The sequence below is a fragment of the Syzygium oleosum genome, unplaced genomic scaffold (genome assembly GCF_021117445.2).
Source record: "Syzygium oleosum isolate NSW1041296 unplaced genomic scaffold, Sole_v2.1 Sole_v2.19, whole genome shotgun sequence".
NCBI classification, from domain to species: domain Eukaryota; kingdom Viridiplantae; phylum Streptophyta; class Magnoliopsida; order Myrtales; family Myrtaceae; genus Syzygium; species Syzygium oleosum.
Genome location: NW_026607503.1, coordinates 3177994 through 3204450, shown reverse-complemented (window position 1 = coordinate 3204450; position 26457 = coordinate 3177994). Strand labels below are relative to the sequence as shown.

Below are 26457 nucleotides of genomic sequence, written 5' to 3'. Positions count from 1 at the left end.
CAATCCATCGGCCGCAACCCGCCCATCGCCGCCTCTCGCCATCCTTCGTCGCCACCTACCGCCCGCCTTCCGTCGCCGCCCGCCTCCCGCCCGCTGGCCGTCTCTCGGCCGCCTCTTGTCGTTGACCATTGTCCTCCGCCGCTCGACGATTGTCGCCACCCGCCACCGGCTGCCGTCCTCCACCGCTGGCTGCCGTGCTCCATCGCCCGACGCCGGCCGCCACCCAACGCTGGTCGCCTCCCCTCGCCAACCACCCGACGCCGGCGATCACCCACCACCGGTCGCCGTCCTCCGCCGCCGGCGGCCACCTACCACTGGCCGCCATCCTCCGCCGCCAGTCATTGTGCTCCATCGCCCGACGCCGGCCACCACCAGGCGCTGGCTACCCTTGGCCGCTAGCCACCTCCCCCGCTGACCACCCGACACCGGCGGTCACCCACCATCGACCGCCATCCTTCGCTACCGGCCACCGTGCTCCATCGACTAACGCTGGCCACTCTCCGCCGCCAGCCACCTCCCACCGTCGACCCCCGCTGCCGTCACCTCCGCCCGACGCCACCGTGCTCTGCCGCTGACCGCCGTGCTCTACTGCCTCCTGCCGTCGGCCGCCATCCTCTACCGCCGCCGACCGACCACCGTCCTCCGCCGGTAGCCCAGAAGGGAGAAACTCGTCCATGGAATAGAAATGGATCATTCGCGCCCTAAACGCGTTTCTATTCTTTTTTTATTCCAAAAATAGAAATTTTGTGCAGTTACTAAACGCTATTTTTTGCTCAGAAACTGTTCCAAGAAATAGAAATAGAAAAAACTATTTCTGATCAGAAATTATTTCTGGGAACAGAAACGTTGCTATGCAGACCCTTAGGAATCGGCCAATTTCCTTCCTTTTCTTTTCCATTTTTTTTTTTTTGCTTGAGAGGATGAATTCTAGTAAAACATCCCCTAATCGAGGCAGATAGAAGTTGCGACAAAATAGTGGAGCGACATGACGACGAGAAGTGCGGTACGAAACAAACAGAAATAGAAAGCAATTGGGAAGTGTCCAACTCATCGCTTAGTCAAGCGAAATGAAAGTTGAGGCAACGGCATATATTCTCATTCGTCAGAAGCAACAACTCAAGCAAGATGGAAAAAATACAAGGCGTCTTCGGTTACCTTAATGCGGAGGGGTCGAGAGCTGATCAATAGCTTGAAAAAATTGAATTATTTGAAGGAGGTGGAGATCAAATAATGCATGTCCCTGAAAAATTTCCCCGACGTGTTGGCATTCACCAAGTTGGGGACAGATTAGATGCTGCCAGAAGCTGCAAAGCACACCATTCAGCCAGGAAAGTGATTGTGACTTTCGGTATTGCAGGACATATAAGCATCATCTCGAAAGTACAAGAATTTTCGCCGGACAAGTTAGTGTGCAAGTTAGGGGTGAGCAGTCCAGAATGGGTAGGTTCCAACTCTGGAAGCTGGAACTTATCCTGTCGGAACTGGTTTCCAGTTTTTGGAACATGGAATCGGACTAGAATTGGCTGGGTAAGATCGGTACGGATTGGTGCAATTCGATACCGGGGTTTACCCTGGATTAGTGCTCACCCCTAATCAATTCTTCTGACAAGTGCAAATATGGAGGAACATAAGAGCCGGTGAGTCTCGTTGTTAAATTACATGGCCTCATGTGAGTCTCACATCATTCAATCGCTAAAATTTTTTGGGCTCGTATACGATCGATTTGTGCGAGTCTTGGTCCGCATTTTGACCCTATGATGATATGGTGCAATCCCTCACATCCACGTCATGCTGCATAGCCACGTGAGCAACCAAGTCGTAGTTCTTCAAAAAAATGATTATAAATCCGTTAACGTTCATCGATGAAAAGTAAATCAATATTAAGTTGAAATATATATAATAAATGAAAATGGAATTTCAATGATCTAAATTTTGGTGTCAAGCAGTAGAGATTACTCACTTTTTATCGTTGGATATGAATCACTCGAACATCGTTTCCGATTCACTCAAGATGCAAGCACACAGAGTGCCTTTGAGGCACTTATTAAGGACCATTAATTATGTTTTGGAAATATAATAACTTTTATTTAAAGTATGTGACTTTTTCGAAATGCATCGTTACCCAATTTCCAAAACGCGTTTGATATGCGTTATTACTCTTTTTAGTAGGCACTGATTGATAAGATCCTTGGATTTCTACCATTGTCCTGTGCACCCGTTGCATAAATCACGTGAAATGATGTACGATGACTCTATCAACACATGAGAAAGTACTTAGAATACCTAATCCTGGTTATAGGAAATAAAACCATTTTCCATTTTTTCCGCGCATGCTATGCACGAATAGTTGTTCACGTTATTTTTATAGAATGATATCATGGACTACAAAAAGCCAGGAGATGGAATATATGGGGGCTTGCGAATACATGACAACATGAAAAGTCACATACCAAAGTTAGAACATAAAATTATATGTTAGTGTCCACGGTGAACGTATGATAGGCAGTGGCACAACATGCGTGGCCACGTGCATGCCCGGTCAACGGAATTCCTTCTCCGGCCGGACCCGAGTTTAGCTAATCCAGCAAACCATAGTCGATAATGTTGTGGATCCCACATGGGGCCGACACAAATTCAGCAGATCCAGTGAATCACGGTAGTTGATATTATGGATTCCAAATGGCTGGACTCGAGTCCTGGACAATTATTTTGGTTGGGCTGATCAGCATCTATTGTTGGGTGTGTGATTCATACTCTCCATCGATAGGAAAGTACGGAATCTTTCTAGATGAGCGAGCGGGGGTTATAGGGGGCAGTGCCCCGTGACGTAGGTTTTTATAATTTGAGCTAGGGCGAATCATGATGAAGCTTATGCCTCGATTTTTCTTTTTCGCTTTTACTCTCTATTTCATTATGTTTGTGTTGACCGGCGAGAAAACACCCACAATCATTTAAAGGTCAGCACTCTAATATTGGCTTTTGGAGATTGTGATGGGTTGCTCCTCTCCTCGACCTGAACTCGCTGTATATTCTGCAATTCTTGATCAGTCCTGTCGTCCATTCATCATTTTCTTCTTCCTCTCTTTTCAACGTGATTCATAGGATGGACCGTGATGGCTTAAATCACTTTGGCATCACCATGAATGCGCGCGGCGCTAAGGAAGGTGGCGTCTCCAATTCTTAGCTGGAGAAATGTTGTTCTTAGTATTATTATTACCACTTGGTATTCTGATCTCTGACTTTCTCTCTTGTCCTTATCAACGTATTGTCCACTCTCGAACGGCCGGGAAAAAAGAAAACCCACCACCAGTTGACCTTTTTTCGCGCATGATGCATTGAAGTTTGTCAAGAAAACTGCTCGCCCCGCGTGCAGTTCCAGCGTTTCTAGCTGTTCTGTAGCCCACAATACAGTTGGTAGGTCGATGGGATTGCGAGCAACTATTGAATTGGTTAAGATGCGACGACCACCGTCATGCTCGACTCAGTAATTGCTCGATTGCACGGAGAGATGAGAGGACTGTCCTGACGTGGTACAAGTTTAGACTGACGGGTGTTAAAAAAGAATAGCCTGCTCATGGATTCCCTATAGCAATAGTCGTCGCCATTTTCATCTGCTGTGAATTACCAATTATGTCTTCTGCACGATCTAACATTCAAACTAGCTAACCGCTGTTCGACATCTGAAAAGCCTGATATCGATATACAAGAGAGCTGTATACAGTCAAAGGAATAACCATGTTTTGGGCATACACAAAACTATCGGCATTACAGCAAACTGAAAAAGGCTGCAGGAGTCGCTACTTTACTTGAGAAATGTTACGTGTAAGCCTCTTATGAACAAAGTGGATAGTACAAGCTCAATAAGTCAGCATGCGAAAGGAATCTCCAACTCATTGATTCTGTCCATCTATTATAGTTCGTCATGGCCGTCCATCAGTTCTCTACTCATCATGTCTAGCTTATCTTGAAGTTCCTGTAGCACGTTAGTAGAAAATTTTAGGCATCCATAAGAAACTACTTGAATTAACAGGTGATTTTGAAACAGCGGAGACATGACAGAATAAGTACCTTCAGTTTATCTTCTTTACAAAGAGCTGGAGTGGATAGCAGTGCTTCATATCTGTCACAGAGAACCAGATTTTACACAAGAAAGAGACGTACAATTACACACAGGCAGTAATAGGGAAGAAATCCTTACTCGCAACGACTTGGTTCGTCTACATGAGTAACCTCATTTTTCAACCCACATCTCAGCTTCACCTGTAAACGTGCAATAGCAGACATCATAACAGCAATACGTACCACCACCTATCCCACTTAGAGGCTGGCATTTCTTGACACGTGATGATCAATCGAAATCGGCCTCATCTCAAAATTAAGGAAATCGAGCAAGCCTTGCAAAACAGCCAATATACAAGCTCTTCGATCCCTTAATTTAGCACATTGTGCAATGGCTTATCTTTCTAAGAGAATCGCAAAGCTGAGAAGTCGACATTGGTACCAAATAAATTACGTCTTAAGAGGGAAAAAAACTCTCAACCATGTCTATTTATGACCAACTAAAATCTAAAGCATCAAATAAAGTACCTTCATACTTCTGTCTGGACCATTCCAGCACTTGTCACCGGATGAGAAGATCATGACTCTGAAACTGTCGTCAAATTTGTCCCACTTCCTAGTAACCGCACATGATAACCATCATATAGTATTATGAATAAAAAATCCAGAGGGAGTATAGTGCAATGGAGATTGTGACGGGCGAAAAAGAAAAACTAGGATGATAAAATTAATATCCGAGATGCAGGGTTTGAACATGTGCAACATCAATCAGCTGAGAAGAATTAAAGAATATCTTCATGGTAATTCTAACAGTTTATGAGACCACAGACAAATTGCATGGACTTCAAGGGACCAAACATTTTCCCTCTAAAGATGACAGATATGAATAAGGAATGGTTCAATTCATCTGAGCCAACATTACGTCTCATTTAGAAGAAGATTACCATAATTTACAATTCAAATGCCTACAAAATTGTACATCTACAGTCTGGTTCGGTCATCTAATCATGGCAAAGTAAATTTTTCCTAAATATCTCAGGGACAAAAAAATATAGGTGCTACATGAATAGTGTTAATTCATACGAGTGGGCATTTTGGCATTTGCCAAGACGAATTAGCCCCGAGATTTCTTCTATTTGCAATTAAGGCCTAAGGCTTTGTCGGTTGAATTCATGATGGAAAAAGTCAGTACTGCCAAGTTTTATAAGAGCAATTTGCTAGCTACTTGTAGATAGACAACAGGTTCATTTGCATTAGAAACAAAGCTAACCTATGTTTGATCCACTGGTAATTGAGTAGACTAAGAGTTTAAGATGTATTCCTTAAACCAATCATCAATTAAGATTTCTCGGCAATCTCTTTATCAAGCTGAAGAAGAAAATTGGTGCCTCTGTAAAGATGATGTAAGGAAAGTGATTCTCAGCACAACACAGACAAATAAACTAGCAACTCTTCTAACATGAGAATAGCAATCGCATAGATGAAAATTTCATGACAAATAACATAAAAAGCATACCCCAAGCGAGTTGTAGAGTGCCCTTCATGCTGGGAAGCTTCTTTAAAGGGGCACAATTTGTAAACATACCTAGATCAAGAGATGAGAAATTAGGACACTGACTGCTGAGAAAGCTTGATCTTTGCAAATTGGCCCTTGACTCAATTTGAAAAACGTGACGATCGGAAAGAACATCCCAGAAAAGAGAAGTAGTAACTTATTCTGTTTGCTCTCAAAACAGCGATCATAGTATGAGTAGAACTCCTTTTCTGGGCCTGTACCATTTAATTCTGAGTTTTAGTTCACAAGAGCACCATTGTCCAAGATATTCTCACAAGTATAGACGTATCTTCTCACCGAAATCCTGTTTCAGCTTTTGTGACAAGCTTGATATTCTCGACTGGATCTTAGATAATTTGGTACTCAATTCATCATATTCTTTGCGTACCTGAGTAGCCTCTGAAGAAAAAAGAATAAACAAACGACGTGATTCTGTGCCATTCGAAATTAAGATTAGAAGTCAAACTATAATGTTACCACCAACCAGATATGTCAACAGGAGTCTGGAATATATTGATAGCTCGAAGAATTCCCCACCACATTTTCTTCATCTTCTCTACCCAAGAAAAGAACTTCTTGATTGCTAGATCTATAAGTTGATATTATTCCATGTAACATGACACATCAGGTTACTAAAATTCCAGCGATCTTTAAGAACAGGATATTCAAATTCACAGGAAGCCAAAAAGCGAACCTTCTAAGTCTAAATCATCGTCTGAGTCACTATCTGATTCATCTTTGGAATGAGAACTGAAATCATAATGATTCTTCACTGCAGAATCTTCATCAAACCCATCTTCCACATTATCATACTCATTCTTTTCGATGTCAGCAGTATCTAACGCATATATATCATCAATACCATCACGCATGTTTTTTGGGATCTCGCTACTTTGTTCCTCGTGATTATTATCTCTTGCAAAGTCTTCCCCACTTTCCTTCTCTGTCTTCCCCCCTGTCCAACGAGAAGCAACAAGTTGACCCAACTCTTCCTTTGACAGTTCCTCGGCATTCTCAGATGCGTCATCTCCCTATGAGTAATAAAAGAATCATTCACAAATTTTGGAAAAGCCGGTTAAAGTGAGATATCTGAGATCATTTCAAATTCAAGACCACAAGAACTTCAGAAACTCCATAAAAATAAAAAAATGCGCATGGGGCAAGAGGAAGAAAAGTAACATGCAGTCATGTAAACACCTCAAGTAAAGATATTCATTCTCAAACCCATGATATCTACTTGATGGATATTAAATAGAGAAATAAAATTGCTCTTGCCAAATTTTGAAGAATAGCTGGATTTTCTATTAGAACTATTGCCTCAAAATTATGATCAGAATATATTTCTTCATGTTAGATTAAACCTAACAGGATTTTCCATGACATGCGAGTTATGTTTCATACACTGCCAATGGCAGAAAAGGAGCAGGCTCGACCAATTCATTGCAAGGAAGATCATCTGAAGAAAGCAGAGATACCCAAAACATTGAATGGGATCATATTACACAAAAAAGACGAGATAAGAGGAGTCCATTAATGAAGGTGGTGAGGATGACTCTAATTTCTATGGCCGACATGATTTTCTGTCAGACATTCACTTCCGCCAAGCCATAACGTTCTCTGCAATGATTGACTGAAATCAAAGTTTGGTATGAGAGCAAAAAATTTCATGCACATCGCAGAATTGCATAGGCAGTATTAGTGGTAAGCGAATAGCATCTATGACATAATACGTACTTATGATTGCACCAGATTTTACCAGAGAAATCTAAGGGTTTGCAGTCACGTTAAAGTAATAAAACCAAAAGAGTTGAGAAAAAGTACTTCTGCAGTTATATAGCCATTAGCCACCTTGCTTTCAGCGTCAACAATAGGTTCAGATGAAACGATTGACTCTTCCTCGCTTGCCGGTGTTACCGACTCATCTTTCTTTTCCACAGCATGCTATACAGAACAACAAATGTCCAAATTGTTGGAATTACATTGACTACAGAAAATCAATTGCCTGTATTGCTTGGTTAAACTTTTGACGACTTACAGTAATTCCCTTATCTTGGACTCCAGTTGATACATGATCATGTTCTGCTGCCAAATCTTCTTCCAAATCCTATCGAAAGCGCACATGTGTAAAGAACTGGGAGGAAATTTATCGCATAGGAAGTTAACATACTAATATGCATTCCAAAACTTTGTAAGCATGCCCTACTATTAAAACTGAAAACGAAAAGAAAGGTATCGAATCAACATGCATGTGCAGAGGCACAATAGCTATGATGCAAACAAAACATTATTCAAGCAGTCCATAGGTAATTTTATTTCGACCAAAAAAAAAAAAATTTAAGACATTGTCCATGCAGCTCATATTCCGCACACTACAAAACATGCAGCAAGCAATATAGATCCCGCGACAAAACATTCAAAAATTAAGAAACAACAATTTTCTACAACCCATTGACCTACAACTCGCCAAAAAGTTAATAGGATAGAGAAATTCTATTGAACCTGGTCAGATGGATAATCATCCACAAGTCCAATCCTTTCATCATGCGTACTCTCTGTAGTTGACGTATCCCTTTCACCTCCTATCCCCTTTTCAATTCTCTCTTGGTTGATACCAGCTTTCTCCTCAGCTTCTCTTTTTTCTCTCTCTTCTTTTTCTTTCCTCATGCGCTCTTTCTCCTCTGCTTTCTCTATTTGTTCTTTGCGCTCTATATTGAGAGATGAAGCAGGACAAAAACAATTGAAAGTAATACAAAAAAGAACACATGTAAAAGAAATCTTAACCTAAGCATCATAAAGTGCCCAAAAATGGAAGAAGGGTAGTCCAAGCACGTGTAGAACAACAGAAATAGCAAATAGTGACCATGACACTAAGGCTATTTTGGGGCACCAAGGGGATGGAATTTGGAGAGAAAGTATCACAAAATTAGAATTTTCCCTCTATTTCTCTCTCACAGAATTTTCAAAATTCTCCCAACTTTCCACCTATCCCTTCCATTTCCCGATTTTCCCAAACATAGCCTAATTTTCCAAACATCATAACACCACTAGACACTCATTTAGAGGGATGAAGTAATTTCTTTAGTGAGTTAAACCAAACGATTCCCAATCTTCCATTCATTTACCTACAAGGCTGGAAAACATCTGGCACATCAATGTCTAATAAGCACAACATCCACACTCATTCGGGAAATGCTTTGTCGTTTAGTAAAATTATCAAACAGTTAGTACTGTAAAATATATCTATTTGCAAGCTATATCAAGTAGAATCTCAATAATGAGTTCATCATCATCATCAGAGTTTTAGTTTTCCCAATTCCATAGACCATATTATGCTGCTATCACTGAAACTTCAGCAATAGATGCAGCATCAACAAATGAAATATATGAGCCGTAGCCAGCAACTACGTTTTAAGGGCGAACTCAGATTTAATGAGATCATGATGACTTAATTCAAGTTTTTTTGCCAAGATACCACCAAATTAGGAAAAATCAAACCTTTAAGCTGTTCAAACTGCACTTTCAGTACTTTCTCCTCAATTTTCAGTTTTGACAATTCTTCCTTGTCTTTTGCAAGAGATACTTTTGCCTGTTCCACTTCCTTTTTCCGTATGGTAACGCCCTCCTGGTACCCAGCAATTTTTTTCTTCAACTCTTCTCTTGCTGCTTTTCCAGCTTCCCGACATGTGTTCAGGCACTTCACTTTATCGTCGTATTCATCACTCCCGTCGCAGCAGTCTGAATATCATGGAGCAGGCAAAGAACATACATTAGGAGGAAACAATAAGAGGGAGCAGAAAAGAATGACCACCTGCTAGTTACCCCTTTGTCCAGCGGATGCTAAAATCAGTGTTACAAGAACCAGAACGATTTAGTAATTCTGTCAACCTATCGAGGTCAGATGATGTCAGCATGTAAATTTTTTATAAGACCTTAGCATTTAGTATTTGTCCAATCGACAAAAATCCTAAACGATGAAAAGGGAAAATTAGTCTAAGCATAAACTAGTGTCTTATCACAATGTTATGATGTTACTTAATCTACTCATTCATCATCCATTTTACTTACAATTGATCACTCTGCAGTTCCATGCATATAACAATTAGCATGTAGATTTTATTTAAATATGCACCTTTTGTTTTCTCTCCAACCTTTCCCCTTTCCTGCAATTTTTCTTGTGTTCTCAGAAACCCTGTTCATTGATGAGTGTTAAGGAAAAAATCAATCCCAACTCAACCACTTCTCCATTTCACCTAGTTTTGACCACTTTCTTTTCACTGGATTGAACCGGACTGAGCAAGCAAACTGTTCTCCATTGAAAAAGCCGCTCTTGTCTAGCTTTTCAAACAATCCTTAAGATGTAAAGCCGCAAAAAAGTTTCTATTCATTTCCCATATGCATATCTCACAATTAGTGTCCTTGTCCTCAAAAGTTGGAGAGTTCCTAACAAGTAGTCTCAAATCTGTTATCACTAGAAATTACCCTTGTTCACTCGTCTTCATGGTACTGGGGTTCATTAAATAGTATCCAAAGTAAACTTTTGGCGATGATGTTTGTTTGGTGAGGAAAACGATCCAGGACAAGAAGTTGCTAAAGCAGGTAAAATAAATGTTGTTGCACAAAATATGATTAATCAGCGCCTCATGACACTAAAGCATGGAACATCTCATTGCAGTGAAGATTAGAGATATCCTTGGCATTGAAGCAATTAAAATCTGTAAAGAGGACTTCTGGCCTTGGCCATACATGATGTCATAGCTAATATTTCCATGTCTAAGAAGGAATTGCAACCTTGTTGGTCATTTCAATGGCAGCAGGATCTTGTTCGATGGCCTTACATGAACTTACATGCATGTGTTGTGTACAGATGGTCAGAAGGGAGAACGAGGTCCACAACAACACAGGAAAATAAATGCTTGGAACGGCCAAGACCATGAAGAAAAAGTTCTGATGAACTACTTACCACAAATACCGTCATTTACTCTTGAAGAAAATATAATGACAGGAACATGTCCTGCATTCCGACAATAAAATTTTCCATTTGGGCATGCTGATGTTCCTGCATTATCGAGTCAGAGAAAGTGAAGTTACAATTAGAAGAGTACATAGCTCTAGTGGTGGACACTACAAGGAATTTGCAGACATACATGCGATGTTCTAAAGAAAGAAACAAAGCCTGGTAAAAGTAACAGTGTCATTTAGAATAGTCTAACATCAAAGCGGGTCCAGATATGGACACTACTAGGTGTTTGCACACATACTATGTTCTAAAAGAAGAAATAAACCCTAGGAGAAGTAACAGTCTTTTTTGGATAAGTAATTTATTTCATAGATTATCTAAAACCAGGATGGCTAATTCATACTACAAGCCTAACAAAAGAAAAATTCATGGTTTGTGACGAGCACAATACAACTGAACTAACATGAGGCTGGCTGAGCTTCTTGATGAACCATCATTACTAAGATATCAATAGAGAGCATCGCTCAACAATGCCAGTTCATGAAAGTCCCATATAAACTTAATATGTATCGTTGCTCTTCAAAAGCATTTATATCAAATAAAGCAATCCTTAGTTTTTGCTGATCTATAAAGCAAAACTGATTGTTCATGACAATTACGAAGGAAAAGATTAAGTCCTCGTAATATACCCGCCAGTTTATAATAACCGGTAAAATTGCTTAAGGTAACAATTCGTCTGCTTTGTTTGGCAAAGAAGAAGACCGGGAGTTCTTCATACGCATCTCATTATTGTACAAGACGGACATCAATGAAAAGAAGGGCGACAGTGATTCATGAATTTACTTCTGTTTCCTCCCAGTCTTGCGCCCGGGGGAAGGTCTATGGCCTAAAAAAGAAATGTTTATTCTATTATTTCCATTGTTCATCCTATTCATAATCTCTGTCCTTATTTCCCTTCCGTTGCATCCCCTCATCCATCTAAACACAATGCAAAATGTGAGACCAACCAATAGCAAGGACGATATAGCAAACCAATGGCTCAAAGATGGCTCAAAAAGGACCTGGCTCATCCGTGCCATCGGGGCAGTCGCAGAAATCGTCATTGAGCTGGGCTCTGGTAAATTTCTTCGATCCATCCTTACATTTGATCCCGTCCGATGAACTGTAATATTTCACATCTGGGTATCACGCAGATTCTCATCAATCATCCAACCACAACCTCAAAAAGTCAAAACCCAACAACCCCACACACTCTAGCAAGCTTTGTCCAATAACAAATTTCACAAACAAGACACCAGAAGAAAGCGATTGGCTCGAACCTCCAGGAGCAATCCCAAGAAGCGGGTCATTGGGTAGTGAAGTCGAGGATGATCCGCTGGACAGCAGAACCAATGTGACGACGATGGAGATGGAGATGATTGGCAAGAAGTTCATGTCCGGAGGGAAGTGGTCAAAAAGTCGAAACCCAGAAGCAGTAATTCTTCAAGATGTCTCGACTGTGATCTTGGGAATTCACTTGCACGCAGAGACAGAGAGCAGCAGGAGGAAGGCTCCCACGCCAGAAACGACGTCGTTTTTGGCGCAGACACGCGAGTCAACCTGCCGACGTCATGTTACGTGGAATATCTGCATTTTCAACAAAACCTATGGAAATGAATTTTTTTTTGGGTCGAAAATGGAAATGAATTTAGTTTTTTTCTCGTCTCATGATATAATAATGTGCAATAAAGTCGAAATCGCATGTCAACTGACCAAATTAGTTTCGACTTTATCAAGCATGCATTACTAATAGGGTTAATACCGCGAAAAACTCAAACCGATACTTATGTGATAAACCAAAACTAATTTTTGGACCACTAAAAACCCCAAACTATTGCACTTGTAACAAATTTATTTCAAACTAATTTTTTGACCACTAAAAATCCTAAACCGGTACACTTGTGACAAATTTATCCCGTGTTAGTTTCCGTTAAATTTGATTAATACAAAAATCACAAAATAGTACACCTGTGACAAACGAAGGGTAAAACCTTAGATTGTTATACTCGTAAACTGTCACGTGTCATTCAACATAGTAATTTGACGGTAAAATTTAATAGAAACTAACAATGATAAATTTGTCATTGGTATACCAATCTGGGATTTTTTATGGTTAAAAAATTAGTTTTGAGTAAAATTATTACTAATGTATCAGTTTGGGTTTTTTAATGATATTAACCCTTACTAATATATGGATTTAGGTAAATTAATGATCTATGAATTGATACTTTCCTATTTCGATTTAATTTGATATTTTCCCTTTTTAACGTTTCCTGAACCTAGCATGAGAAGAAAGATTCATTTTTTTCCTCCGAAATAGCAAAAACAAAATCCGACCGTTTATTCAGTTAGAAATCCGATCCGCCTGTTTTTTCTTTTTCCGATAGTTAAACATAAGGACTAGAAAAAACAGTGAGAAAAGGCAAGAGAAAGATCAAGCTAAACTTTCTTTTATTGAACACTATCGGTATTGCTCACGAACCTTATTGTCAAAGTTTTTCTTATATAGAAACTTGAATGGACTTCCACAAAAATCACTTAAAACTTAAACAAACGGAACTAAATGAACGATTTTCTAACAAGTCAAACTAACGGCATTGCATCATCTCTAACAAATTGATGATTTCGTGATCGCCAAAAGGAAAAATCTTTTCCAACCTTCGAAACATAGTTTTACTTAAAAAGATGAAGGCCTTTTTCTATTTTTACTAATACAAAAGAATGATTTTTATTCAGAAAGTTTAGCACAAATATGTTGCTAAAAGAGAGAGACGATGACATTAACTTTATTGACAGATGGGGCAATGTTGATTAAAATATTGAATTGGATGGTAATTTTTTTTGGTCGAATTTTGAATGGTAATTGAGTCAATTAATATAAAAAAGTAGGCTTTAACCAAACAAAAAAAAATGAAAAGAAGGGCCAATAAATCCAGAGAAAGTCCCTTTAATTCCCCAACATTTAGAAAAAAAAAAAGAGAAAGAAAATCGAAAAAGAAAAAGTCGACATCTCCGTTTCGTACAGGGCACAACCCAAAACGAGGAGACGCGTTTTCACCCTGACGTGGCGGGCAGCCACTGGACGGTCGCGCAGCGCTGCCCCGTATCCCCAGCGTTCCCCGCACCGCATTTCCCAAAACGCCCCTCGGAGCCCGCCGTCCCGGGGCAGGTCCGCGAGGGCACTTTGGGGAGACGAATATAAGGGGCCGAGGAGCTGTCCGAAGAACCTACGCAACCTGCCGTCGCCTCCATAAGCAGCAGACCACCACAGCGTCCTCCCACTTCCCTCACAAATCTCTCCCTCTCTCCTCTCCTCTCCTCTCCCGTCTCCTCTCTCCCGCTCCTCTCCCTCCCTCCTCTCATCTCTCTCTCATTTTTAAGGCCTCCCAATACAAATCTCTCGTCCATAAACCTATAAAAGACTCGCCTTTTCGAACTTTTGGCGCTCCGCCCGCCGGTTTCCCCCCTTGGATTCCGCTCAGATCTGTCCCCCCTGAGCCGATCCCAACGGTCAAACCCCGGGTTTCGAAGGAAAGGTCCGATCTTTTCTGGTTTCGGGATCTGGGTCTGTTCTATTGCGGGTTCAGATCTTTGGAAAAGAAGTGGGTCGTTAAATGAAAACCTGGGTTCTTTAAGAATTTGTGGACTGGCCGAAGTAATTGAAACTGAAAGATGTGATTAGGGCTCAGAAAAGAGAGATGGGTCGATCTTGTTTGTGCTTTTTGGAGTAAAAATATGGATTAGCTTCTTCCTTGTTGTAGGATCTGAGAGAGAGAGAGATAATTAGGGTTTTTTTATTTGTTTTGGAGATGATGTGACGTGAGGGTTGGCTTAATCTTGTTATGCCTTCGTGAAAACTCTGTAGGTGGACAGGGGTTTCCGTGTTGGATTTGTGTGTGGAGATTTCGGAGGGGACGAGTCATGGCGGATCAGGGCTTGGAGGGAAGCCAACCGGTTGATCTGTCCAAGCATCCTTCAGGAATCGTTCCTACTCTTCAGTGAGTCTTGCGATTTCGCGCCTGCGATTTGTCGTTCTCTGGTTTACTGAGAGCCCGGTCGACGTTGCTGTAGCTGTTGGTGTTGCTGCATCGTTGTCTTGTATGGATTGGCAAGTGATGTTTTGATGTGATAGCATGATCAACGAAGTGAATGAGCTTAACTATTTGATTTACTTCATAAAATTAATTTTCAAGGATAAAAGTGTAATTTCTTTCAAGTGGGTTTGGTATTTCAAGAATGATCGAGTCGAAAGAAACCTATAAAAGTTGAAAAATCGGAGCTGCAAAATACCCTCGGTTAGTTCTTGAGAACTAAATTTTGAACTAGTGCAGATCTTCCACCTATGGTTTTTTGTGCTTTTGAATGCTCACCGTACATTCTTTTGAACCTGATGTAGCTCTTTGGAAGCCGAAGCAGCTTCACGAAAGTTTTCTCAGTTACAAACTGGGTACATAAATGCTTATTTTGTGCCCTAGAGTATTTAGATAGATAAATGGAGCAGCTCCATTTCCCAAACTTTAATTTGCCCTTCCACAGATCTTTCAAAGTTGTGTCATACGTTCTTTATGCGAGGGCTACACTAAGTTAGAGGACATAGGAAAACATGATTGCTGGTAACTAACGACAACTGAAGAATGACCTGTAAATTGTCTCTTGCACTATAGGGAGGCCACTTTACTGGTTAAGTAAATTCACCAAATATGTGCACACTTGTATGCATGAGTATTAGTTTGGTTGGTGCTGTCATGGTTTTAAGCTAGTAATGCATCTGTATGTGTGAGTAGCTCTAAGATCTATTCTTTTGAAAAAGTAGATATACGTCTAATTCTTGCTTTTGCAGAGTATAATGTTCATGGAAGGTCTTGTGTGGCCTTATATTATTCTTTTTGCATTGTTTGCCCATTTGTTCGGCATAAACATGGGGACATGAATTATCTCACGACAACGAGCGGGTGGTTTGTCTTGCCTGGGAAACTATAATCTCCCTTTCCCGAGACAATTTGGATGCTTTACTTTGTTCTATGCAAGCAATCGAAACACCTCCTATTTTTAATACACGTATTACAAAGAGAATAATTAGTGTTGTGTTACTTATCCAGGAACATAGTCTCAACAGTGAATTTGGACTGCAAATTGGATCTCAAGGCCATTGCTTTGCAAGCTCGAAATGCTGAGTATAATCCTAAGGTATTTGCCTGACGGATCATTCCCTTTGTTAATTGTTTTTGACCTAGTTCCTTAAGATCTAGTATTGTTAATTATTTTGGTTACACAATAATATACTTTCTTGTACTTCTACGGATTAATGTTTCCAAATGTATATCTTTTGCAGCGTTTTGCTGCTGTAATTATGAGAATAAGGGAGCCAAAAACAACAGCATTGATATTTGCTTCAGGGAAAATGGTAAGTCATGTTAGATCAGACTCCTAATATGTTTCTGTTGGCCTCTGAAATTTCTCTCTGTGTCATTTTTGAATTCATAGAAATCTATCCCCTTGATTGTGTATGCCTGAGTTATTTTCTTTAGAACTTATTTAGTCATTAATTTTGAGTATTTCTCTGATTGAAAGAAAGCAAGCAATCACCTCTATTCATCTCTTCGTCCTTCCGGCACCGACTACATATAGTTGTATACATATAGTTACTACCTTGCTCTATGGCTAGCAGTCTTTACATTTTCATAATCATTAGAAAACACAGAAATGCAAAGTGGCACATAATTACGAGGCCAACGATCCGTCTCATAATCATGAGAAGCTTTGTATCAACATTTAATGGTCGTCATCTCGATTGAAAGATGCGTGTATGTACTCCTTGCCATCTTGAGCATAGTTTCAGGTCTACTTATTGCTTCTCTTTAGGGTTGTTATCTTTGCTTACTGAGTGCACTATGCTTTTCAGGTTTGTACTGGAGCCAAGAGTGAACAACAATCAAAGTTAGCAGCACGAAAGGTAACTTGATAAGTGGAATGGTGTATGGCCAATGACAAATAGCACCATCGTACAAAGTCTAGGTTCACAATTAATTGGTTTTCTACGGAACTATCATATATTTGTAGCTGTAAATTAATGGGAATGGAAAATTAGATGTGATGGTGTCATAAGAAGCAGTTAGTCTTTGGATTTGTCACAAGCAATCTTCAGTAGTACATGAATAAGAGAAAATTAAGTAAATCTTCATGAAACGATAAGTTCAGTCGAGGCTGCAACTTGCATCTTGATTTGGAATGAAACAATAATGCAATTCGAGACAATGATCATTTGAAGGCTAACCTTTTTTTCTTCCTGCCAGTATGCTCGAATCATTCAGAAACTTGGATTCCCTGCTAAATTTAAGGTACATATGTCTCTTTCTCTTTCTGTTACAGAATATTGTGGTTGACTGCTCGTAGTTACTGAGTTACTTTGTGGTGCTTGTCTTTGCCAGGATTTCAAAATTCAAAATATCGTGGGTTCTTGTGATGTGAAATTCCCTATCAGGCTTGAAGGTCTTGCATATTCACATGGTGCCTTCTCAAGTGTAAGTTGTAGCTGCACATCTTACCTCTTATGATGGCAGGAGCCGTCTGCTCTTTTTTGGCCTCAGTATTACTGGATTTTCTATTTTAAAGTCATTGTTACCAGAAGATAAGCTGCAATTCGTCTCAAGTCATTTCTTGGAACTGTTGGTTAATGCGTCTTTTTGTTTGAATTTTGCGGCAGTATGAACCAGAGCTGTTCCCTGGCTTGATATATCGGATGAAACAGCCAAAAATTGTGCTGCTAATCTTTGTGTCAGGAAAAATTGTCCTCACTGGGGCAAAGGTGATTATCTAGCTTGTACTCATGCATTTGGTTCTGTGGGTATTTCTGGAGTCATATTAGCCCTCGCTCATGCTATTAGATTATCCAGGTGCGAGATGAGACATACACTGCCTTTGAGAACATATACCCTGTGCTCACTGAGTTCAGGAAAATCCAACAATGGTACAGCTCTTATTCTTTTGACGCTGCAGCATTCTTTGTTCTTCATTTCAATTTTCATTGGCTCTGCAAACGTGTGGCTTTTGGCATAACTAAAAGGTCATGTGTCATGTGCATGTCCTAACTTTATCTGCTAGTAGATGAAGTTTGCCCTATAGCCTTGCCTATGTTTGCAGCTATATTTGCAGTAGCTGCAAACGTAAGCCTATGATACCTGAATAAAAGAGCACATGCATGCGATCATGCATAATGACATAACTTTTGGTATGAACATACATGCACATATACATATGGAGCGGTGGATGCATATGAACAGACACATGTATGTATATAGGGTATTGAGGATCTTCAATTTATGATTAGTCAAGTTTCAGATTTTGTAGTGGTTGTATCAAACAATGTTACTTCTTTTCTCTCTTCGTATAGGACGTGGCAATTTTGGTAAATATCAATCAAGTAGTCTGTTTCTGGCTCCAAATTGTAGCATGTGATATCCCCTTATCAATTGATTTTTGAAGTTCCTTTCTCGTTGCTCGTACTTGTTATGGATCTTCAATTGTGTTTAAACCTGAGGACATGTCTGAAGTATCCAGCAAAGGAGTGTGACATAGAGGAAGATATACTAAGCTTATGTTCTGTCGCTTGCGTAGTCTATGCTTCTAGCATCTGAGCCGTGTTGATTTTTATTTGGTGACAGATATCTGATGTCGAGATCAGATTGACATAATTCGAGCAGTCGTGGGGGGTGGAAAAGCTTGGCATCGAGGGCGGAGACTGGGTTGAGTTGTAAATAATGGAAGGATATCGCGCTCGAGGCCCTTGCCAATTTGAAGATAAATTAAGGGAGAGCAAGAAAGACTAAGTTGTTATGTGCAAGTATCTTGAAAGAAAATAGTATTGTTTTGTTTGCTTGCATCCGGTGTGCAAAATTACAGCTTCCGTCCTCTTAAAGTCACCAATGAGAAATACTAAAAAAAATTAATGGTGTCAGAGTTGACTTTCTGGACCCTTGCTCTGCTTAAAAGGACAGCAAAAGTGAGTTTTGCTCTCTCTGGCTATGTTCTTTTCCTATTCTTGGTATTTTACGAGTGTGTTTTCATTTTGAGAAACATTATGGGTGAGGATGGCTCTCAAATCTCAGTGGTTGGTATAAGGATGATTTGCATTACCGTTCAAATTTGATCTTGACCGAGTAACGTGGCTGTATCGAGCAATTGAAGTGCTGCTTAGGTCTTTGGGAAGGCAAAGATTACGATTTCAAGAGAAAGAAATGCGTCGAATATGTGAAACGCTAAGTGCCGGAAGTAGGCGTCATCATGGGTTGGCGTAGAAAAGCTTTGTTTATTGAAGTAAGATTGAGTAGGAAGGCTGATATAGAGGAAGATATACTTGGAAAAGGATATCGTTTATAATGTCTTAGGTGTCTAGTTACAGAGAGGTCGCCTTTCAGGAAACAATCAAATAATTAAAATAATTAAAATTAAATAACAGAATTAAGAAAAAAAAATGTTGTTAAAAGGGAAAGTTTTCAAAATGCGTTTCGAAAATCTGTAGAGCGCGTCCGAAATCTTTGAAGGTACGGAAATTAAGGAAAACGTATGAGTTTGGAGGTCAAACAATTGGAAGATCTTGTAGGATTTGATACAATGTACGCGTCATAACTCCTTTCGGATAAAAAATTATAATTGTTTGAAGTTAACCGTTGGTCATTTAATGCGTGGGCGGTCCATAATTGTTTGAAGTTAACCGTTCGTCATTTAATGCGTGGGCGGGACCGCCTGCTCTTATGATGCTCGGTGTTTTCATATAAGCATTTGCCAGCTGTTCTACATTAAAGGCCGAAGCGGATAAACATCGGTGAAAAAAGATTTCGTCCTAGTTCTGAATGTAGCCGTCTCAAGCCAATCCTAATCTCACCTTGCTTGTCCTCGGTAGTATTTTATTTGGTGCTAAGACAACGTTACAATGACGCGTGGGGTTGATTGTAATATACATAACACGAGTAATATGATCGGACAAATATATCATGTCAGCCTCGCCATCGATACATATTGTACCTTGTCCACTCATGCTTTTCTCCACCAGACACAATACTGATTTAGCGGCACCGACTCCAACAAGAATCACTCGCGGTCGGAATCTCTGCCGCGGTTAGAAATAGAGCATGTTTTTTGGTACTGGCAGACCGTGGAGTGAGATTTAGTTCGAACTTGGAAGCTACACACTTTGTGCACAAATCTTTTTATCTAGATGTAATTGCCTGAAAATTTTGCTAGCCCGGAGTTGCACTTGAGCAAGTTCCTTCACTTGGTTAGCAATCGTCAGGATTTTCTTCTCATTTCTTCAATTTAGTTCAAGAGCACTGAAGTTGGTTTCTTACAGGCCCTTTCTGACATAATCTTATGATAATCCTCGTCCATTCTGGGCCGATGACGATATTACTGTCCCAAAGGAAGAGAAGGAAATGGCTCGATGGGCACATTGAAGCACGTCTATGCCTTTGTCGCACCAAGCGTAAAGGTTCATTATCATTTCGAGTTTCGAAGTCCAGGAAGCGATACCATTTTAGCTAGCTGTCAGACTTCTACATAATACCCCAGCGTTTTTCTCAACTGATTCCCGATATGATCGAAAAGTAACGTTCCATTCGTAACTAGTTCTGTCATGTACATTTTCCGACAAGTGAAGCGCAACATTCTACTGATCATGGAAATGAAATGAACAATGAACCTCTCACTCCCTGCAACACATATGACAACCTCAGTGTGATAGATACCGAGTACATACATATGTACATACTAGGCGGAACTTCAAGTGCGAAAACCTTTCATTTTATTTTTATTTGAGCAAAAACTACTACTACATACCGAATCTACAGATACATTAACAAGAGTTGAACAGGGTTAAAGCCAAGGCAAGGAAAGACAAACTCTTTATTCCAGCCATGGACTACCCCGAAAAATCATTCATGGACACTTTCACATACAGCAGGGGTTGATACAGTCAAATCTTTCAGGCATGAAGTATCGAACAACTGGTTTCTAAAATTTTGCAAGTCTCAATTTGTTATGCACATCATATCAAGGCATAGGACTGGAGTGAACAATGAGAGTCAAGTACCCATTAGTAATTTACAGTTGATTTTATGGCATCCAGTATCTGCATCCAGAACAAAAGGTCACAAAATCAGCGAATTCTTCATTATTCTTATGTGAAGGCAATGCAACAAGACAAAAACTGATCACCCTATTTTTGTTGGGCAAATAGAAGGGTTCGAAAACAAGGGGAAAGGGTGTGTCCAGACCACAGATTCTGGCAACTGGGGCTTCTAGCTGCAAAACAAATACTGCTTTTAGGGATTAGAAGATTTCTTATATTGCGCATAAGAAGAAAGAATCCTTGAACCAGTATTGCCATAGAAAAGAGAATGAGATAAAGATGAATGTCTTCACGCTTACTCTTAAGAAGCATCTTTCAACAATTGAAGCAGAGATTTCAGCACCAAAACCTCCAGTTACAGGAGCTTCGTGACTAATCTGCAAATAGGGATCTGAATTACTTCAATAATCTCATGTTATCAGAGGGAAAGCAGAATGTACCAGAAGTCTTCCAGTTTTCCTGACAGATGCCTCCACTGTCTCCTTATCCCAGGGTATTAGAGTTTTAAGATCTATCAGTTCACAAGAGATCCCATCCTGCAAATTTTCTTGATAATGAGAGTTTGAGGACATTAGATGACTTCAAACAAGCAAACCATCTCGAGGCCCTTTAACAGATGATAGTGATTAAATTTTGTGGCAGTATCGTGTCTGGACACATAGGGGATTGACGACATTAATTTGTAGATGACACGTACATTATACATCACAAGTGCTGCACAAGCTGTAGAAAATCTAATGGCATCATAGCTATCTGCACTTATCATGATAAACATTATACATTTAGAATTGTCATGCCATTCATCTTTCCAGAAAACTCCAAGAGATGAGATGTTGGAATAATGGAGTCAGAATCATAATTATCAATGCTGAACAGAAAAAAACAATTATATTCAAGTCCAGACTTCCCACACTTTGAAATTACATTCGAGATGGCCCACAGCAGCAGGAAGGTAGATCATTAGGAAAATAAGCTGGGAATAGGCTTACGTTTTCTGCATCAAGGCAGGCTTCTTCCATGACGGAAAGCTGAGCTCCCCATCCAACCAATGTTATGTCAGTGCCTTCGCGAATCACCTACGACATTGGAACTTTGTTAGAATCTTAAGTCTTTAACTGCGTGAGCTAAAAGAAGGGTACCTCTGCCTCCGACAATGGCAACATGTAATCGTGTTCAGGAACCTCTTCGACAGCCAAACGATACAGCCACTGGAATCCACCGAAATATAAAATCTTAAAGTTGGACAAAGTTATCATTAATCATCAAGCTTAGATTGAAAGACTGAATACCTTCGGTTCAAAAAAGACGATAGGATTTGGATCACGTATGCACGAGAGTAATAGTCCTTTGGCTTGACTTGGGCTTCGAGGGATGACCACCTATAAAAAGAATCTTTAATAAAGGTGTCGCAGTTTCTAAACCACAATATAATTGAGTAATGAAATAATATCAGTTTCATTGAGGGAAAAAAAGGTCTCTGAATTTCAGTGAACATCTCGAGTAAATTTCATAGCTATACCACAGAAAATTTAACTAACCACTGACCTGTTCTCAAGTGATGCAAATTTGATCAATTCTAATCTTTAAAAACCAATCACGTCCATGATTTCGATGCACTTAAAAAAGAAATCATCACAAACACCAAATTTGTCCTGTCCTTTTCTACCTCACATACAATGATTCAGCAGAAACTCCGTGAGGCCAAACAATGAAATGGTATGTATATGTTCATGTAATGGTCAATACTCATAAAATAGATGTCTTTTCCTTCAGACTCCCAGAAGATAGGGAAGAATTCGCTAGAGAAAAATGAACCTGAAAGGAGCAATCCAGATTTTGGGAACGAAAGCCATACTTTGATACCAGGGACATGACAGAAGAATGCTTCTGGGGATTGTGAATGATAATGCCCCCCATGTCCTACTGCTCCATAAGGTGCTCTTATTGTTAAGCCTAAGAATATCACATTAAATCTCATCAGCGACAACTGGCAAAAGAAAATCTAATTTGACCATCAAATACTGACTGATAATGAGTATACCTCCACAGTTAAACTGATTCCCACTACGATATCTGAACTTAGCAGCTTCATTGACAATCTACATAAACAAGAGTTTCTGTTACTTAAATCTAAACATGTCGCAATACAGTATTTGCAAGATGGAATGCATACCTGATCGAAAGCAGGATAAATGTAATCTGCGAACTGAATTTCCGCGATAGCCCTATTTCCCTAAATGCAGTATAAACATAAAAAATCCAATGAGAGATCTTCAAAAACAAATATGATTTGATAATCCTGAATCGCATAAGACAAAAAAAAATAAGTACTGACCATTGCCGCAAGACCGATACCAAATCCAACCAGTCCCTGCATGTGAATCATTTCAGAATGAAAGCTTATGCAGTTGTTTACAATGTCGGAAAAGTTATAAGAAAATCATGATTTGCTAATGCTCAGTCGTATAAAATAAAGAAAGAAGCCACAAACTAGACATTTTTTGTGAAGTATTTCTCATTTGAAAAGGAGATCAAGAGAGAGTGATAGACAAACAATGACAAGAAACGTCACACTTTGGTATTGATCACCAAAAGCAGACACCTTTTTTGTGGAAAACAGTCAAACATTATCAACCAGGCAATTAAGGATGCGACTCTTTTCTTCCAAGAATCGTGGGACAACTTCTTTTTCCCTTCTGAGAAGTCAGGATAATCAATAATTCATGGACAGCACTAGAACAAAGAATACCTGCTCACACAGAGGGGTATTAAAAACCCTGCCTTTACCAAATCGATCAGCTAATCCCACTGTACAACGGAAGACCCCGCCGAAGCTCACATCCTCTCCGAATACATAAGAACTGAAGAGGGAAAAATGCGAACGATGAGTTTCACCATCAAACACCAAGAGTGTCCTTCGAAGTGAATTAAGAACCGCGAGCTTCACTTCAACAACACCCGGATATCAACAAAGCAGCAGTTAACTCGACTTTATCTTGACCAATTACATACAAAGCACGCAAGTGTCATGGACATATACCAACAACAGAGACATAACCCATAAACTATTTCACATCTGAAATTTGACTGCACCGCATGAAATCATATTTAAACTGAACACCCAAATCCTGATGCTGCCCACGGGACCGAGAGAGCTCATAATTTAGCACAAATTTCTTTTCCGGAGCTGACCGATGACCTACTGCGGAGGTGCGATCACTTCACAGCGGGGGGAAAGAAACAAAAAAAAAGCAAAGCCCATCATTTGACCGAGCGACATCATCATGCATGGACCAGAGCAGAGACCCCGTCAAGGCCTTGCACAAACGAACATCTTTCTCTCCTTTTTCTCCTTACTTCTTCCCCCTTTGTCTCGCTCAGTCTACGCAAGAGAGTCAACTCCATCACAGGAACGATCGAACTGATTGAAAAAAAAAAAAAACAACAACAACACCGAAACCCGTCCCAAATCAAGCGAACAAGAACCCGACGACTCGAGCTCGACATCAAAACCGAGAAGCGCGGAGAGAGCGAAGGAGGGCGTCACCGAGGGTCGGAGTCGAGGGCGATGTGGAGAGCCTGGTTGATGGCGGAGCAGAGGTTCAGCGACGGGCTCTGGCTCTGGCTCTGGCTCTGGCTCCGCTGGACGGCGCCCTCGCCGGCGGCGGAAGACGAGAGCAGGCGGCGAGGAGCCGAGGAGGCGAGCCGCCGGCCGAATCGCTGCGCGGCGGGGGTCGCCATTGTCGCGGCGGCGGGTGGGGGAGGGAGCTGCGGTGCGATTTCGCCAACGAAGCGCAGGCGCGGAGCTTGAGCTTCAGAGCAGAGCCGAGCCGAGCTTGGGAAGGAGGGAGGAGGATAGAGTCAGCGAGTCAGCACGTCTAATCATCGTTTTTGAGGTCAGGGGAAATGGAGAAAACGAAACATGGAATTGTTGGTAGGTTCACGTGGCCTATCTTTTTGCTCAATTTGTCCCATAACATATTCTAGGGATAAGTGCTTCGTCAATAATGTCTGAGTAGATAATTTGTATATGAAGTAATTGCTGAACTTGTCAAGACAAAGCTTCCAACTTAGATTGAAAAATATTCGGATTGTCTTGGACTGCCACCTTAGCTTCCGAGCCCCTGTCTTTGGAAAGATGCAGATGCGGATGAAGGACCCAGCACCTCTCTTTGGAATGGCCATCGAAGGAATAGCGTGAAGCGAGGGGTACTCCACCCCCTAAAGCGCGGTATGGTCTACTGGAGGGTTTGGCGAGCTAGGATCCTGGCGCTTTTCTTTGAATTAGAAGAGTAAGGGGAGACATGATGGCTATGTGTGATAACACAAAGTGGAAAATTAATATCGTTCATCCCTGATTAATTATAAACATACCCAGTAATGTACCAATCGATCGACATGCATCATGAACCTAATCATTCATCTAGAAATCACATGCAAAACTTAATTAAGCATGCAATTAGGCCAAATAACTGCTATGTCGCAACTTTCATTGTCTTATTTAATGATAAATTTGATATCCTCAGCTATTGTACATTTGATAGCAACATAACTGCTATCTACTGCTATATCATTTGCTAAGTTGCCGAAAGTTTTGCCGACAACTTCGTGCATATGTTCGAAGCCTCAACCCATCGAATTCAAACATCTGTCATATTTCCCATCTCGCATTCACTCTGTGTCATTTCTATCCTTCACATAAAATATTGGTGGCAGCTTCATTGATATTTTAGGAGCTTCAATCGATCTTTTTACTCAGACATCTATCGCATTCTGTACATTACTCTATTTTATTTTCAACTAAAACGTTCTTCCGCTATCCACTCGACAATTCAGATGACTCAACTGAAATGGCTGATTTACAAAATGTATTTTATTTCTTTAACAAGAGTTTCACAAGAATGGTCATGCAGTTCACGTAAAAACTAAAAGGGGTGGATTCAAATTGCAATCATCAAGATTTAGCACTCAATCCGGTTATTGATGACAGTCAATTTATGCATAACTATAAATTAATACTGATTAGTAGTATTTTTAAGAAGAAATTTTAATTTATTCAATGTAATCCCTAACTTTACATCGATGTGTAATATAGTCCATGAACTTTTAATTTATTCATTATGATCCATAAATTTTTTTTGTATATATTCAATTTAATCTCTCGAATATATGAAAATATTCAATGCTGCCCTTCTATTGATCCAAGTTCAAGAGTTAAATTGAACATTTTCATATAATCCAAGTGCTAAATTGAACATAAACCAAAAGTCATGGGGCCACGTGGGCGCCATGTCAATACCGTTTGCCTTTCATCGTTCATGTAGGCAGATTTTTAATGGTACCCATTGACGAAACCTTGATGGAGGATAAATGTGTCATGTCACGCCCCGAACCCCCATCGAGCTCGCGACATCCCGCTACAGGTCGAATTTGTGCGACGTCCCAGGAACGTCGCCGACCCAACCCAAAACATCAGAGCCACATGCGATATCTATACTACATCATCAAGAAAGAGAACTTTCGTTCAAATTGAATCTTAATTATTGCGCGTGAAATAACCTCATATGACTAATTCATATGCATTCTATCGCATTGCTAATGCTAAATCCACACGAGGACTATTAGTGTAAGAATTGTCCACAACAGTGCCCGATAGCTCCTTGAACAATTTGGCGCGTTTGCCAGTCCTGTCAAAGCAAGCATTGCATGAGATATGCTCAGTAA

General features: G+C 40.3%; 3 protein-coding genes across 6 annotated transcripts; 1 reads left to right on the top strand and 2 right to left on the bottom strand.

Annotated features, from left to right (window-relative positions):
* Window positions 1–3679: 3679 nt before the first annotated feature.
* Window positions 3680–12096, bottom strand: LOC115670423 (glucosidase 2 subunit beta-like). Of its 2 annotated transcripts, none has more exons than XM_030591690.2 (16): window positions 11891–12096; window positions 11633–11749; window positions 10575–10670; window positions 9110–9349; window positions 8114–8319; window positions 7650–7718; window positions 7436–7555; window positions 6309–6645; window positions 6099–6203; window positions 5912–6013; window positions 5772–5829; window positions 5576–5644; window positions 4588–4675; window positions 4199–4260; window positions 4069–4120; window positions 3680–3973 (listed from the first exon to the last, which is right to left on the bottom strand). In XM_030591690.2, the coding sequence occupies exons 1-16, from the start codon at window positions 12003–12005 to the stop codon at window positions 3911–3913; spliced, it is 1899 nt and encodes a 632-aa protein (XP_030447550.1). In that variant the 5' UTR covers window positions 12006–12096; the 3' UTR covers window positions 3680–3910. The 2 variants fall into 2 exon arrangements, with proteins under 2 accessions (XP_030447550.1, XP_030447551.1); XM_030591691.2 differs by having other exon boundaries at window positions 7463–7555.
* Window positions 12097–13854: 1758 nt separating this feature from the next.
* LOC115670508 (TATA-box-binding protein) lies at window positions 13855–18582 on the top strand. Of its 2 annotated transcripts, none has more exons than XM_056320145.1 (10): window positions 13855–14175; window positions 14476–14608; window positions 15710–15797; window positions 15943–16014; window positions 16513–16563; window positions 16904–16948; window positions 17039–17131; window positions 17314–17415; window positions 17504–17577; window positions 18272–18582. In XM_056320145.1, coding segments are annotated over exons 2-10 (603 nt in total). In that variant the 5' UTR covers window positions 13855–14175; window positions 14476–14531; the 3' UTR covers window positions 18273–18582. The 2 variants fall into 2 exon arrangements, with proteins under 2 accessions (XP_056176120.1, XP_030447670.1); XM_030591810.2 differs by having other exon boundaries at window positions 13856–14146.
* Window positions 18583–20477: 1895 nt separating this feature from the next.
* Window positions 20478–24680, bottom strand: LOC115670550 (2-oxoisovalerate dehydrogenase subunit beta 1, mitochondrial). Of its 2 annotated transcripts, XM_030591866.2 has the most exons (13): window positions 24281–24679; window positions 23483–23594; window positions 23069–23104; window positions 22907–22966; window positions 22775–22832; window positions 22589–22686; window positions 22023–22112; window positions 21873–21941; window positions 21723–21809; window positions 21174–21269; window positions 21033–21110; window positions 20820–20906; window positions 20478–20733 (listed from the first exon to the last, which is right to left on the bottom strand). In XM_030591866.2, the coding sequence occupies exons 1-13, from the start codon at window positions 24472–24474 to the stop codon at window positions 20698–20700; spliced, it is 1101 nt and encodes a 366-aa protein (XP_030447726.1). In that variant the 5' UTR covers window positions 24475–24679; the 3' UTR covers window positions 20478–20697. The 2 variants fall into 2 exon arrangements, 1 of the variants encoding a protein (XP_030447726.1); XR_004004508.2 differs by lacking the exon at window positions 20478–20733 and having other exon boundaries at window positions 20838–20906; window positions 21033–21124; window positions 24281–24680.
* Between the last annotated feature and the right edge of the window lie 1777 nt (window positions 24681–26457).

What these genes read in the sequence shown, in the direction of transcription:
- LOC115670423 (XM_030591690.2), bottom strand. Translation starts at nt 12,005, where the DNA reads ATGAACTTCTTGCCAATCATCTCCATCTCCATCGTCGTCACATTGGTT. An exon ending in CGATGGCACGGATGAGCCAG is followed by an intron (nt 10,671 to 11,632) that starts GTCCTTTTTGAG and finishes TCGATAATGCAG; the next exon opens with GAACATCAGCATGCCCAAAT. An exon ending in TTTGAGAGCAAACAGAATAA is followed by an intron (nt 5,645 to 5,771) that starts GTTACTACTTCT and finishes CTCTTGATCTAG; the next exon opens with GTATGTTTACAAATTGTGCC.
- LOC115670508 (XM_056320145.1), top strand. Translation starts at nt 14,532, where the DNA reads ATGGCGGATCAGGGCTTGGAGGGAAGCCAACCGGTTGATCTGTCCAAG. An exon ending in CAAAGTTAGCAGCACGAAAG is followed by an intron (nt 16,564 to 16,903) that starts GTAACTTGATAA and finishes TCTTCCTGCCAG; the next exon opens with TATGCTCGAATCATTCAGAA. An exon ending in TTGTCCTCACTGGGGCAAAG is followed by an intron (nt 17,416 to 17,503) that starts GTGATTATCTAG and finishes TAGATTATCCAG; the next exon opens with GTGCGAGATGAGACATACAC.
- LOC115670550 (XM_030591866.2), bottom strand. Translation starts at nt 24,474, where the DNA reads ATGGCGACCCCCGCCGCGCAGCGATTCGGCCGGCGGCTCGCCTCCTCG. An exon ending in GTATCGGTCTTGCGGCAATG is followed by an intron (nt 22,967 to 23,068) that starts GTCAGTACTTAT and finishes TACTGCATTTAG; the next exon opens with GGAAATAGGGCTATCGCGGA. An exon ending in GGAAAACTGGAAGACTTCTG is followed by an intron (nt 21,111 to 21,173) that starts GTACATTCTGCT and finishes CCCTATTTGCAG; the next exon opens with ATTAGTCACGAAGCTCCTGT.